This window comes from Harmonia axyridis, chromosome 3, assembly GCF_914767665.1.
Source record: "Harmonia axyridis chromosome 3, icHarAxyr1.1, whole genome shotgun sequence".
Lineage (NCBI taxonomy): Eukaryota > Metazoa > Arthropoda > Insecta > Coleoptera > Coccinellidae > Harmonia > Harmonia axyridis.
The window spans coordinates 14,070,069-14,085,889 of NC_059503.1; the positions used below are offsets into that span (position 1 = coordinate 14,070,069).

Genomic DNA, 15,821 nt, shown 5'->3' on the forward strand with positions numbered 1-15,821 from the left:
AATATATTACCGTATTTCCATTTACCAAATCACGGAACAACAAGAATGAAAAATAAAATTTATGTTTATACTCACTTCCTCATCAAAATTGGACTTTCTTCCAATTGACCATCGCTTTCTTGTGCTAATCTAAGAGCTAATTCATGGTCCTGCCTCTCTTGTTCCAAACGTTCTTGATATAATTTTTCTTCAAGGGCTTCTTTCTCGAGACTAGCCTTATGTTCAAGAGCTAATGTGGCCTGTGCTTCTTCCTGGAATATAACATTTATTTACTCTAGATATGAACATGTTTGTTTTTTCTTCATTACTGTCGCAAATATATCAATTTTAGTAACTTAATTGAAGAAACTGAATATTGAAAAGTATGATTCAAATAAAGCAATTATAGACATCTATAGACAATAATACTTAGACGATAGACTATACGAAATAATTAAAATGGAGCATGAGTATAAGAAGAAAATATAGTAAAACAAATATTTTACTTAAGGCGGACAATAACGTAAAGGACAATGAAACTGCTGAAATGAAATATCATGATAATAGATGATGAACAATTGCTGAGCGTTGGATACAACACAATGCATTCAAACAAAAATTTCCAATTATTATTTCGTAAAAAGCCCATCAGCATAATATATAAAAAGAAAAAAAAACAGAAACACTTTTATTTATTCAGTGTCTCAGTACCTGTTTCCTTCTTTCCTCTTCTTCCTTTTTACGTTGAATCTCCATTTCAGCTTTTAATTTCCTCTGTTCCTCCTCTTTTTGTTTTTTTCTTTTCTCTTCTTCTCTGAGTTGCTTTTCTCTCTCCATTTGTTCTTGAAGTTTTTTCAGCCTAGCCTGCTCTTCTGCCATTTTTTGCTCTTCTAATTTTTTTTGTACTTCTCTCCTTAACACATCAACGTCATTTTCGAATTTGTTGAAGATGTCGCTACAGTCTACTTCCGTTAGTTTTCGGCCGCTCTTTAGAAAATACTCATTAAAACTCAATTTCATCTATCATGAACTCTCTTACCTTGATACTCTCTAGGGTTGAAGAAATATTATCTCTCATTCTTTGTACTGCATCGTCGATATTTTGTCGACTCTTAATTTGTATAGAATTTTCTTGAATACTACTTAGCTTCTTTTCCAAGCTTTTCAATTGACGAGATAGTTTAATTTTGGGCGCATATTGTTTTTTCACCAAATAACCTCTTATATGCTTCTGTAGCAGGATGAGGGAATATATTCTGTATTTCATTATGTTTTTTACTAGAAGAGAACGAACGTTTTGTTTGTTTTCTTAATTCGAAAATAGTGCTTGGAAAGTTGTCACGATTGGAATGAGTATTGATTGTATTTCAATCTTAAGTGATAATTTCAAAAATGTGAACAGAATTAGTTTGAGACTTACTCTTTATAACAGCCAAAATGCCAAATTGGCATTTCAACCAACGAGATTTGATGAGGAACTTTTTTATCTTTCCAATCATTTCCTTCAAGTTTTCTGGATCCGATTTCATAATTTGGTCGAATTCGCTGAACTTTCCAGGTCTAAAGAACACTCTAGTTATACCAAATTTATAATCCTTGTCATGTAGGTTTAAACTGTGTAACATTGCCTACAATTATAGAGGAGGTGAAATTAAATACGGCAATTGCATTGATTAGCTAATCCGTTAGTGTAACAAGTTTTCACATTATTTCCCCATAGAAACTTATATCCGAGCCTTTATCATTATAAAATTCATTTACGATATTATGTTCGTTAAGGCCTTTGGTTTTTTGAGGTGAAATAGTGATTACGATAATAATGTGAAAAAGAATTTTCAAGAATTCATAATTCGGAAACTAGAAGGCCAGGACTTGGTCGAAAAAATATTGTATTGAGTACATAGAGTGAAATATAGTATCAATAATATTTTTTCATTTCCGCGCGCTTTATGTCAATTTTGCTTATTGAAAATGACATATGCTCCCTCTATCTATGTTTATTACTCTGAGATTGAGTATCATATCTTAGCAAAACATGATTTCAATACTATGTGTTTCCATGATCTGGAAATTCTGAGCTGAATATCACTCATTTAAACATATTCAATTCCTGTAATACCAAAAGCTATAACTTCTTTCATTGTTCAAGCATGAAGATGTCCAAGCAAGATGGTATGTAGACCATATGTGGTGAACAAAAAAATCCCCAAAAAATCGACAGATGACCTTTTAGAAATGACATGAGCGCGGTAATTTACATATATTGGTTTTAATCAGAGGAATATCATCAATAAATGCACTCTTAAAGTTTCAATCATATGTTACTGATGTAATAAATATACTTACTTCACAGAATATTTTTGGTTTCAAGTCAGCCAAGGGTTTCGGAAGATAATCTTTGTACATATTGTACAAATCACCAAATTCGGTTCTGCTTGGATAACCATGCTCCATTAGCTCTAGTACATTTGTCATTCCAGAGCACTTGAGTTGCATCATACTTAAGGCACCTTCGAATTGATTGTCAACCATCTTATTATTAGGCTTTATACATCGTATGAAATTGGTTCCCTTAAAAAAAAATTCGTTAAGCCTCGATATAACAAGAAATTACCAAGAATTAGTCAATCGTATTTTTGAAAAGTCAACTTACATTCAATTTCAACTTCTCCATCAGTTCAGTTAACTGAGTTTTAAACTTATTTCCGACACTAATGAACGTAAGCTTGCCTTTTTGTGCCATGGAATTGGAGAACAATTTTTGTATAAGATTACTTTTGCTTTCCTGAATTATACTTTCCAAAGAAGCATGTAAGGCGTCATTGTTTTTATGAATGAAATGTACCTAGAATTAGATATTTGAATGGAAACATATTGGACCAATAGTATTTAATATTACCGTTTGATAGCAAACAGCACCGGCAAAATGCCTGACCAAAAATCCTTCATCGTCCCTCAAATTCCTGTGTAACTTCAATTTCGAAGATCTAGGCAGACCTAATCGGAATTCATTGGACCAGTTTTTGTGCACTTCATTAGTGAAATGTACATACGATGGTTTAGGTAATTTAGATTCCTCATCTAAGAGGTTGAGTATGCCTTTTGATTTAGCTTCAATTAGATCTGTGGAGAAATTTATTTTAGGTAAATTCCAGAATAGTACCTACAGGGAAAATTGACTCAGTGATACAACCGGAAGGATTTCAATATTTTTTTTACAATGTGATGTTTAGCTGTACAGGGTGGGCAAATTTCGATGTTTTAGCACTACAACTTTTAAATCCGAGGAGATAAACAAAATCTAATACCTCCTTCTCGGTGTCTTTTTCTGAGAAACTAACAAGGCTAGTATTCATTTTTGGCCACCTTCTTTTGTTTTGGAAAAATGGCGATATCGAAAAACATTTATATCTCCGTTAATACTGATGATAGAGCTCTGAAATTAAGACATCATACACTTTTTCACGTAGAATCCAGTGGCGTGCTCGTTTTTTCAAAAGGGTCTTTAATTACGAAGCTATGACCCAAAGTTATGTTTTTTCAAATGGGGACACTAGATTTCTGTGCCATTTTTTGAAAGCATAATTTTTCCTGATTTCAAAAATATATAACATCGTATGGCTTGGATTCTACGCGAAAAAGTGCCTGTATAATGTTTTGATTTCAGAGCTCTATCATCAGTATTAGCGGAGATATAAATGTTTTTCGATATCGCCATTTTTCCAAATTTCGCTTATAACTCGAAAACAAAAGAAGGTGGCCAAAAATGAATACTACCCTTTTAAGTTTCTCAGAAAAAGAGACCGAGAATGGGGTATCAGATTTTGTCTATCTCCTCTGGTTTAAAAATTGTAGTCTCAGAGGAAATTCTTTCCTCTGAGATTGTAGTGCTAAAATATCGAAATTTGCCCACCCTGTACATGTCGAAAAGTAAAAAGAAGAATTGAGAATAACTTGAAGTTTAAGAATGACTTGAAACTTTGACAAACCTAGCAGCTATACAACGTACTCGTCAAGTGATTACGGAAAATCTATACCAGAGTATAATTTAAATATACATAGTTATTATGTCGCCAAACAAAAAGTACAAGGAATCATTCATATTCATAACAAATGAAGAACTTTCAGAAATACTCACTTATGCAGTCTTGGTTATCAATGAAGGAAATTTCTGGTACACTCAAACCTTCCCTTTTATAAAGATCCTGTTCATGTTTGAGGATTTTTTCATTGAAAAACTGTTGCAGTTTTTCGTTGCAATAGTTTATACAGAACTGTTCGAAACTATTGACAGTAAAAAATTCTGCGGAATAAATTATGTTTTTATATTCAGTTCAATATTGACTGGAAGGAAACTTACCAAAACCAGCAATATCTAAAACACCAACGTAATAACTGGAAGCTTTGAACGGAATACTTTGGTTTATGCATGAAACAATATGATCAAATAAGTTGCTGTATATGGCTTTTGCTAGAGCGTCTCTTGCGTTGATCGCTTCTTGAACTTTCAGTGGAACCCTTGAAAAAATAAACGTAAGATACAGGGTGCGTCACGGCAAGTTTTATGCAAAATTCTGAGTTGATTAGAATCATGGAAAATTCAAGCAGAATATCAAATAATGTGGAGTCAGAAGATTTTGAGCACTCATCATTTATGTCCCCTTGGTTATGCCTATACATTTCTGTAGTTTCTAAGGGTGCATGAATGAACGGAGAAAATTCGAAAGCTTTTGACTTCAGGTCAGAGCTTTCTTCATTATTTGAAGAGTACTTTGAAATGTGGGAAATAGCCATGGCGCACCTGTATATACTGTGTGTATTACTATTTTTCACGGTATTTGAAAATGAAACTTATTGTATATTATATTATTATAAAGAGTTCTTTAAACATGTCTTTAACTTACATTATGACAGTTCCTTTCAAGCCGCCTCGTGTACTTTGCATAACTCTCGATTCCAAAGCTTGCCTGAGATCAGTGGCATCAATGTTCAACAATTTGGCGGCAACGTTCAAACTGTTCCCCTTATTTTCGGCCACTCTACATCCTCCTCTTCTATCATCCAGGTCTTCTTCGAATTCTATATTACCAAGATGTAGAACTGCCGCCACAGTTTTGTAGATATCGAATCTGTCAGACTGAGTCAGACCTATTCTGTCGAGGGCTTCATCGAGAATCTTGAAATCGTCTACATCGTCCAGAAGTATGTCTTTTAGTGGACCATTATTGATGTGATCTGCACTCTTCTGATTAGGGGATAGTGTTTTTTCACTGCGGCTGTTTGTGAAGAAGCGAGTACAGCCCTTACGAAGATACTGCAATGATAGTTTATTCTCGATAAATGGTCATTTGAAAACCTTGGAGATCTACAACTGAAGTTGTAGTAGCCACACTTTTATCCATAGAATCTTTATAAGCGTTTCGAAAACGAATGATTATGTCCACTGTGAACTCGAAAAATTTCATATCCAATGTGTTTTATATATTTGTGAGGCTTTCTATACATTGAAGAACAAGGGAAGTTTGTTTAAATTATTAACTCAAAAAGAGCGGAAAGGTTCAAATCTTCTTTAGCGATCGTTCCTTATATGTGTCAATTAGATATTTCGACACAATTTTAATATTCGTAAACACATAAGATTAGCTAAAATTCCCTTTCCTTCCGTAGGTGGCGCTATATGAAGAAGTGACCACATCTTTAAGGAAACAACAACGAAATTCGATATGAGCGTCAAACCATGTGGAACAGCAGTTCCACAAAAGCTGCCTTTCAGATCTAAAACTTTTTCAAGGGTGAGTGCGCACCATTATTTCAATATTGATTCAACACATATGAAGAAAAAAATAACAATGCATGGCTAACTACGTTTTCTCGTAACCCGTTAATCTAATTCCCACCAATTCTAAATGGCTTCTGAATACGAGGAGACCCGCAAATTTGAGCTCGATATCTTTAAAATTTTGACCTACAGCGTGTTCACAAGAAAGCGTTCCACATAAAGGGAGACCTCAAACAATGGCCAAGCTCCTCTAGGCACTTGTGAACAAGGGACATTCTGATCATATGTGTTGACTCATTAATTTGGTAATGGTTCATTCTATTCTTTAAAATTTCATTCTAAGAATCCATCATGTAATATAAAGATTATTGCATGATATTTCGGTAGTTCTTCACGTAGTCAGTTAAATCAATTAAATCAGAGGTGATAAGAACTTGGAACTTCTTTCTCTTTTACATTTGGGCTATTAGCCTTTTACTGCTCAATCTCAATATAATTCACCTCTGGTGAGCTTTTTCGATCTGCTTTAGTCGCAAGCTTTCCTTATAAGAGGGTTTGCGTGATATTTCATCTCACTGAAGGTCTTCACGCTCAGGTCTTTCAGATGATCGTCTAGGAATGTGGTGATAAGAATGGTTCTATCCCTTTGATTATAAAAAGTTTATAAATCCAGGGTAAACGATAGGTGATGCACAACTTGAGGTGGATATTAAAGAATACAAATATCTAAATGCATCCTGGGCGCTAAATTACCAACCTTGCTATGGAGTGATGTGTTGAGATTCAAATTATTTTACGTTCTATTTAGCCTCTTATTTTTAACATTTCCTCAGCAGATGAATAAAGAAAATAAAAAAAATAGGTAGCTGAGCAGATATTAATTTCTATAAGTTTCATATATATGAAAGATATGACATTATTTTCCAAATTTCTGTGGAAGAATCTAACCAACGGTCATTGGAATCGCCTATAGAGAGGAGTTGTGCCAACATAACGACAACAATTATTTAAGTGTATACTTACGTTAAAATCATCTGGTTTGGTGAGGAATATCTGCTTCCTTAAGTCTTCCGGAGCACCAGCCATCAGCATATAAAAGATATGATAACTGCGTTCTTCACCGATAGGAGAACAGATCCTAGACTTCTCCAGTAGATAATGGGAAATGTGACCACCAACAACTTGGAACTTCTTGTCGAAGTGAACCTCGATAAACTTGCCGAATCTTGAGGAGTTATTGTTGCGTGTAGTTTTAGCGTTTCCGAAGGCTTCTAACACCGGGTTGGCATCCAGTATCTTCTGCTCGATGGGACCAGCGTGAGCACCCCACATATCGCATAAATAGATCAGAAGATGCTTAGTTGATTCTGTCTTGCCGGCACCCGATTCACCTGATACTATTATGGATTGGGACTGTTTGAGAACTTTCATGTCCCTAAAAGCCTTGTCGGCTATGGCGAAGACGTGGGGAGGTTTTTCGCCAAGAGATCTACCCTGATAACTCTTCATCATTTCTCTGGAGTACAGGGATGGGATTTCCTTGTATGGGTTTACAGCTATAAGGATGTTGGCGACGTATGTCTGAAAAAGAGCTATGTTGAAGGGTTTATACTGTTTTATGGAAGTTATTTATACAGAGTGAGACTTGAGTATGGAACTTTTCATTTATCTCGGAAACATTTTTTTAAGATTTTGGTGTGAAAGGATCTTGTGATATGACCGATATTATGGTGGAATTTACATTGTTGTCATATCTTTCCTTTTTCTGGGATGATATTGCTCTCTGTTTTTCAAATGGATCAGCCTGTTTATTTTTTGCCTTTTGAAATCCTTATGAAATACTGAATATGTTTCATGTAATATTCCCTGTACCTAAATGACTAAAAAATTAAGGAGTTATAGCTATATTTACGTCGAAGTTGAAATACTAAATTTAGATGGCTATGATTGAAAGAACCCGTTCAATTAGAATAATCATTAATCATTTGTTTCATTTTAGATATGTTCATATTTGAGTAGTAGAAAAATAGAAATTTTAAATAACATAAAGTGGAGGCGATTACAGCAGATACTCAAAATGTCCGTTACTAAAATAGAACAATTCATTCGATTTTTAAAACTTTGCAATAGTACTTCATTGAAACGTCAAGTTGTGTAGCAGTCATAGCCATTAGGATTATTCTAACTTAGGCGGAGATAATATAAATGTAGCTTTAACTCCGAAATTATGGCATTTAGCTATAGAGAACAACCTTGAACCATAGTATAAGGTTCCTTATACTATGCTTGAACATATTCAGTACCTATTTCTTACGTATTTCTAAAGGCCAAAAACATACAGGATGATCCATTTGAAATGAAAAAGTTCATTATTAATCCGAAAAAAGGGAAGATCTGACAATTATGCATATATTTCAGTTAAACCAGACGAGTAGATTCCGAGATATCAAAATTTCACGAAAAAAATTTTTTTTTTCAGTAATTCGAAACCTTCCTTTCACTATTCTGCAACTGATTTCTAAATTACAGTTAGATCAGTTGAATACTCTTTCTACTTCGTCGGGAAAATCAAAAATTTCCAAAAAATCAAATAGGCTCTGTCATATTGAGACGAATTCAATTATAAAACTGTAGGTGGTACAAAAATATTGTACAAAATTGAAAAATTATTGAACGAAACAAAGATTCAATTCCATTGTATCAAAAGTAACAGTGGCACATAACAAAAACGTTCTGAAGGGTTAAATAAGGACAAATTTCAGACAAAATATCAACCTGTAGATTTTCATGGGCAATTGATAAGTGAGTATGACAAGTGATGTGAACCTAGCAGTATAATATCATTTCCAAATTCCAGCTGAATATATCGACAAATGCTGATGTTATTAGAAGAAAAAACTTTAAAAAAATAAAATATCAACATCCTCTGGAAAATGCTTGCCGAATCATTTTAATGAAATTTTTTTGTCCTCATCTATAGCTCCAATTTAGGAACACTCTCAATTTGCTACAAACAGTTCGGAGCATTCCCTGTCGAAATGCAATCTAGGAGCTAGAAATCTATGAAGATATTGTAGGCGCAAAGTCAGTTAACCACTACTAGAAAGCCCACAATTCACCAAATTTCTTGTACAATCCGGCCGTGAATGCGTTCAGCATTGAACTCTTGAACATTTCCATTAGATCCTATTAGATAATATTCGAGGAAGATGTCAAGCTGCTCTTTATGCTCACAATGGTTATACATTGTATTAATGATGATCATCTGAATTGCTTCAATGATTTCAAATGCAATGAAATTTTTATGTGATGTAATTTTATTACTCTTTTTATGATTCATTCATTGTACGCGGTTTATGTACACTAACATGAAACATTATTTTTTACCAAAAAAAACTTATGGAAACTATTCCAAAAAGTTATTCAAGATACTTACATATATTTTGTTTTTGTAATATCGCGTTCTTATATTATTTAAAAGGGACCCCTCATTCAGGAACATCATTTCACCTGGAAAAGTATTCGATTAATTCGAAAATAAAATATGAAAGAACAAAAACTTCATTTAACTAGTTGAAGTACAAATATCTACTAACAGTTATCATCAAAATCTCTGCTGGTGTCTTCTTTCGATGTTGGAAATATATCAGTATATGGTATTGTCATTTTTGGAAATTTCAAATCTATAGGACTAATTTCCACTTCATCTCCCATAATTTCATGGATTCTCCCCAATACGAAACCCTCAGCGGGGTGGCGCGCCCACACCAGATCCATTTCCTGAAAAGAGAAAAAAAATCAGAGGTCAATTTACAGTCATGAAGAAATATACTCAAGACGTGTTGGTAAGGTGAATCTTGCCATAAAACTATGAAACGTCGATGCAATGAAATGTATATGTTTAATTATCACTTTTGAATTTTTATTTTACTATAAAAAGAAACAATAAATGGGAGTCAAGAGTCAACTGATATTTAACCAACCCAAAATGTCTCGACTATAAATGCATATCTAATGATTTAACATCTGTTATAATACTAAAATCGTTATATCACATAATAATTTCTCAGTTCATTGCGATACTATCTTTACAAAAAAGTGTGGGGAATCGGTCAAAGTGAATCTGAAATATTCAATTAGTTTACTTCTGTCAAAAAGTAATTTAATTACTCGAACGGAATTGTTATTCGAGAGCATAAGTATTATTTTTGGCAACTTTAATCAAGGTGCAAAATCTATTAGTATTCTTCCCAATAATCTAGTGGTTTTCGACAAAATAAGTAACATTTTCGTGTTTCTCTGTTCGATATTTTATCAATTATGAAAATCTCAAAATGAACTGGTACAGGTTATACGAAGCACTCTTTAACTAGGATTTTCTTATAATGTTAAATTACCACTACTTTTTTGACAAAGGGTATTTTGTTATCAATCGTACGCATCTGATATTATAGTAATAAAGCTTCGCGATGAGCGTTTTTAAATTCAATAGGGCCTTAATAAATGACCAATTCAATCATGGTTCCACTGAATGCACAGTTAAAACTTGGAGTATTCAATTGCATTCAATTCACTCCAATGTAAGCGTTCAAACTAATAGAATTGGGATCAATTGAATAACGAAAAGCTTTTGTACCTTATTTCATTGAATGGGTGGTCATCAGTTCATTATTCAAAAGTATCCATGAAAAGAAAGTAACGTGAATTTTTTTTCGGTATTAGCAGTACTTCCCAGGACGTAATATCATATTCTAAGAACTTAAAAATTAGTATCACCTGTCGCCTAATAACTGAATATAATGGAAGTTCTATATTCAGCTATAATATCACAAGAGCATAGACAATATTCGATTATACACCATTTCACGAGACTTAATTCGCGAACCATCCCGAGAGCGCCACTCGAGTGGTGTTTCGCGAACTACGTCGAGTGAAGAGGTTCGTATAATCGAATTATATTGTCTATGCTCGAGTTTGTATTCGTTACGATTATCAATATCAATAACTATAGACAGAGCACTGCATTTTGATAATTCAATGACATTTCACTGAGCTTGACTTTCATTTTTTTGGCGAACGCCCAAGAATGTTACTATGGAAATGATCCCAATATGGCAGGAGGCGAAACGCCAACACGATTATACCACGTCGTCAAGGGTATATCGACATATCAATACGACGTAACTATGGGAAAATTACGGATTCTATTGATTCATCAAAACATGAGATATAACGGGTATTTTTTTTCGAGGTATATAAGTTTAAGTTGGCATTACTGTTCAAGATGGCGACCGATTTAACAGCTCTCAAGTGATTTATTCTCAGTTTGGTTCGGCAATTCATCATGAATAGACTCACGCCTGAACAATGCTTGCAAATAGTGCAATTTAATTTCGAAAATAATGGTTGTGCGGAATACGTATCGCGCACTACGTCCATTTTATTTTGTTCAGCGATGAAGCGCACTTCTGGTTGAATGGCTGCGTCAACAAATAAAACTGCCTCATTTGGAGTGAAGCTAATCCTCAACTGTATGTCGAAACACCGTTACATCCAGAAAAACTGACTGTTTGGTGCGCTTTATGGGCTGGTGGAATCATTGGTCCGTACTTCTTCAAAAATGATGATGGCCAGAACGTTACAGTCAATGGTGATCGGTATAGAGCCATGATTACTAACTTTTTCATTCCTGAATTGAACAACCATGATGTCCAGGACCTGTGGTTCCAACAAGACGGCGCAACATGTCACACAGCTCGTGCCACAATCGATTTATTGAAAGACACGTTTGGTGACCGCCTAATTTCACGTTTTGGACCTGTGAATTGGCCTCGAAGATCTTGTGATTTAACACCGCTAGACTACTTTCTGAGGGGCTATGTAAAGTCACTGGTCTATGCTGATAAGCCACAAACCCTTGACCATTTAGAAACATTCTCCGTGTTATTGCCGATATACGGCCACAAATGTTGGAATCAGTCATCGAAAATTGGACGTCCAGATTGGACTACATCCGAGTCAGCCGTGGCGGTCATACTCATATGCCAGAAATCATATTTGAAATGTAATGCCACAAGATTATCTTGCGGATAAATAAAATTCATGTCAATCGAATAATCCATCTTTGTTTTATTGCAATTTAAAGTTCTATAACTCTAAAAAACACCCTTTATAATCTGTAAAATTCTTCCATATTCTAAAAATTTTTCGAAAGTAAAAACGCATTCTAGGATTGTGACAGTACTATAGGCAACATGGCTTCGTTAAGGTCATCGAGTCGATTTTACGGCTTTTCGACATGGACAGGCATCGTTGGTTTGAATGTGAGACTTCAGTTTCCGTTTTGGTATGGACAAACAATAAGCAGGAAATGGATTTTTGTGCCAATCGATCCGGGCAACAGGAAACACGATGTCTCTATTGATTTTGATATCTGATCCGGAGTTATGGATGAAAGTATGGAAATTTTCATCATCTAATTCATTCATCGGTATACAGAACAAACTATATTGGAGATTTGAATAAAAAGGAGATATGATTAGGGAAGTAGGTATGCATGGGCTAGGGCTATTTATTGCCCAATAGTCTTCTTCAATTTTCTATGGTTCTCATGATGAAATCTGCTTGACATTTTGCCTGGAGCTCGAAATTCAAATTAATACCTAAAATCTCTATCAGTTTCGTGGACACGAAATTATTGGATAATTTTTTTCGATATTCTTTTTGAATTTTTATGGTTCTCGATCAACATAAAAGTTTGCAAGAAGCTTGAAATAGGCGGCTATATTAAAGGAACCTGCAATTTTGAAATTTACAGATCTTTCCGTTCGATAGATATCGTCTATACGATGTTAGCTGACGAAGGTTTCTATATCTATGGTATACCATAGATTATTTTGACCTCTTTTCATTTCAGCATTTTAGCTCAGAGTAATAAATATAGATAGAGAAAGCATTTTCAGTAAACAAATTTTGTCCCCAACATGAACCATCAAATTTAACATAAAGCGAGGAAATGAAAACATATCAGTGATATGATATTTCACTCAATTCGTCAGTTTCTCCAGAAAGAACACACTTCTTATGTCCCATAGTGAATCAACGGTTCATATTTACTCAAAAATATATTGAAATAAATACCTAAATATATCAGAAATTCAGAAAACAAACGCCAAACGACGTGAAACAACCGATAACACTAGGAGAGCAAAAGTTGCCAAACCTTGGATTTCAGCAGGTAGATACAGAAAATTATAAATATTCTGCTCATTATAAATTCGACAATTAGGAAAAATATCGGATTCCAAATATTTGAATTTGCATATTTAATTGGGAATCACTCAAATAAATATAGTTCATTCAATATAATATACATTCATATTGATATAGTAAAATTGTGGATTTGAAAATATATCACAATCCGACAAAGTAATCTAACCATGTTGGGGACATGTAAAAATTGCGTATACTTCCTCTATCTATGTTTATTACTCTATGCGTTTCAGGAACCCAAAATGACGTATGCAATTCTCAACTCTATGAACCGATCCAATGACCAAATCAAACAGAACCATCACGTTTTGATCTGTCTTCCATAAATCATCAGACGACGTAATTTTCTGGATTCTTATTTCTATAATAATCAGGTACAGTAGGTACCAATTATACTGCGACAGCGATATTTTTCAGACACAATCACTCAGTTCCACCTCAGATCTACATTTTTGTTGGGGAAATGTTACCTATATTGAAACATGCATACTGCTTAATTGTCCTTGCGTGTAGAAGCGTTCAACATCCGTTACATGTTCTATCATCATAACTTGTCAGTCTCGCTTTTCAGTTCATTTCTAAATGCAAAGGCATTTATTCTCAATAATAAAAAGATGAATGAGAAATGAGGCTATATTTAAACGTTGAAGAAACCAACAGGAAAAATTACCATTTCAATTACTGCTTACAGCGTATGAAATTCATTCAGTAGATAGAAGGTGTTTGTACAGTAATTTACCAACCGCAGAGAATTCTTTTTTAGAATATGAAAAAAGAGATAGAAGGTAATTGAGGTCGAAGAAAAATATAAATCTTATGTAGTTATAGTTAAACTCATCACTCATTTTGTGGGTGTAGTAAAACCCAAACTGAATTGATTTTTGTGAATTTGTTCGAAAAAATCTTGGTGATTGAATGTAAGAAGTTGTATACTTTTTTCAATTGAAAAATTTATTTCTAAAAGTAATATGCAACAGGCCGAAATAGTAAGTCCAGAACATTGAACTGAAACTGCAAAGTTTTATCTCAATAAATCAGAGAGTTTTGAAGAAAAAACCCTTGATAAAGTCCAACTTTTTTGATATTTCAACAGTTCATGGAATATAATTAAGTTGTTAAATAAATTATAAATTGAAACAAATTATTTCTCTGCAACATCATATCTTCACCCAAAATACCTATTATTTTTCGACATTTATTATGCCATTTGTATTCATTATAGGTAATGCCATTTTATCATATACGTTTAGAAATACGCTCTATTAGTGTGACGTCACACACCGCCATTTTTTATTCTCCTGTCAGTGTTCGAAATCCAAACAAATAAATTGTCATTCAAATTAGTACGGTGTCGTTGAAGGAATTGGATTATTTTCATGAATAAGAGTATTTGAGGAACGATTTCAGTATTAATTGATAGAGAGAAGGAACGAGGTGAATACCAGTAAGTGTGAATCCTGTATCATTCCCCAGATTTTGTAAAAAGCCGTGTTTATTAGTTGAACTTCAAGTTCGAACTTACTGGCATTATTCTCGTGCCTTCTGTCTATCAATTAATAGTAAAAGCGTTCCTTGAATAATCTTATTTATCAAAATAAGCCAATTTCTTCAACGACAACGTACTAATTTGAATGACAATTTGTTTGTTTGGATTCCGAATACTGACAGGAGAACTAAAATGGCGGTGTGTGACGTCATCACTAATAGAGCGTATTGTTGCATGATTGTATCAAAATCTGTGCTCTTTTTAGAATTAAGAGCACTTTAAGAAGATTTCAAGGACGTCATTCAGTTGATAGAATCACTACTCGTCGTATTGTAGACTCAGTACTTGGTAGAGGTAAAACAAGTACCTACTGTCAAATTTGTCAACAATACAATAAAAAATTTTCATAATTTTAAAACATTAAACAGTTCCGATTAATACTGAATAAGTATTTCATGACTGCAGATATGCTTCTGTTAAAAAAAAAATTGAATATATAAAATTCGATTCATGAATAAGTAATCGTCACTAATGAATACATTTGTGAAAGCGAATCTTGTCAGCTAGTTGAAGAAGCTTGGTACTTTCGAATTCAATTAAAATATAAATCTGATTCAATGATTATAACAGCTGAGATTCGTAATATTATGCTTCTTTCGAATTTCACGCCTTCAAAAATGAGAGTGTGATAACCGATGCGTTACAGGATCTTGTACCTTTTAATTCTCTTTGTTTTCATTTGATTTGATGAATAGGAATCAAAAAGTGAAATAGAGTGTTTGTTTTGTGATTCAGAATTTCACAACTGTTCATTATTTGTGTTCATCATCTACGAATTTTATTCGTTTATTTTGCTGACTTGGAGCTATTGAAGTTGTTGAATAAGTGATTTCAGCCTCTTATGAGTGGAAGGCAAAGCAAATTTTGTGCAAATGTTTTTAATTTCTTTTGATATCCAATAATATAATATTCTGAAAATACGACCATTGGAAGAATATGTTCTGATTTTCTATGAATTCAAGAAAGCAATCTGTGTCCAGTGGCGTAGACCTTCCCCCCAGGAGGAATATCCATTACAACTCACAAACAAAGCCCAATTTAATCGTGCAAAAATTGAATCAATGAATTCATCAACCAGCGATTATAAACAATAAACAATCACGTAAAAATTAATGAGATCCAGGAGTAAAAGCTCGGAACTATTCGAATTGAATCGGCTGCACCTCTGATATTAATTTTCCTAAATTTTTTAGGACCCTAAAGTAAATAAATGATATAATATCACTTATATCTATTTATCTCTTT

At 33.7% G+C, this 15,821-nt stretch overlaps 1 protein-coding gene across 3 annotated transcripts in view; it reads right to left on the bottom strand.

Moving 5' to 3' along the window:
* The window catches only part of LOC123676167 (myosin heavy chain 95F), a 35,441-nt gene that overhangs the window by 4,004 nt on the left and 15,616 nt on the right, over positions 1 to 15,821 (bottom strand). For 2 of the 3 annotated variants that reach the window (XM_045611897.1, XM_045611896.1), the window contains exons 2-14: positions 9,355 to 9,538; positions 9,195 to 9,268; positions 6,782 to 7,339; positions 4,884 to 5,293; positions 4,340 to 4,497; positions 4,118 to 4,282; positions 2,879 to 3,102; positions 2,633 to 2,824; positions 2,326 to 2,550; positions 1,400 to 1,607; positions 1,019 to 1,257; positions 691 to 966; positions 76 to 251 (exon numbers count right to left, since the gene is read on the bottom strand). In XM_045611897.1, the coding sequence (XP_045467853.1) occupies positions 76 to 251; positions 691 to 966; positions 1,019 to 1,257; positions 1,400 to 1,607; positions 2,326 to 2,550; positions 2,633 to 2,824; positions 2,879 to 3,102; positions 4,118 to 4,282; positions 4,340 to 4,497; positions 4,884 to 5,293; positions 6,782 to 7,339; positions 9,195 to 9,268; positions 9,355 to 9,535 (3,086 nt within the window). In that variant the 5' untranslated portion in view covers positions 9,536 to 9,538. The remainder of the gene's footprint in view (positions 1 to 75; positions 252 to 690; positions 967 to 1,018; positions 1,258 to 1,399; positions 1,608 to 2,325; positions 2,551 to 2,632; positions 2,825 to 2,878; positions 3,103 to 4,117; positions 4,283 to 4,339; positions 4,498 to 4,883; positions 5,294 to 6,781; positions 7,340 to 9,194; positions 9,269 to 9,354; positions 9,539 to 15,821) is intronic. The other variant, XM_045611898.1, reaches the window with a different exon arrangement.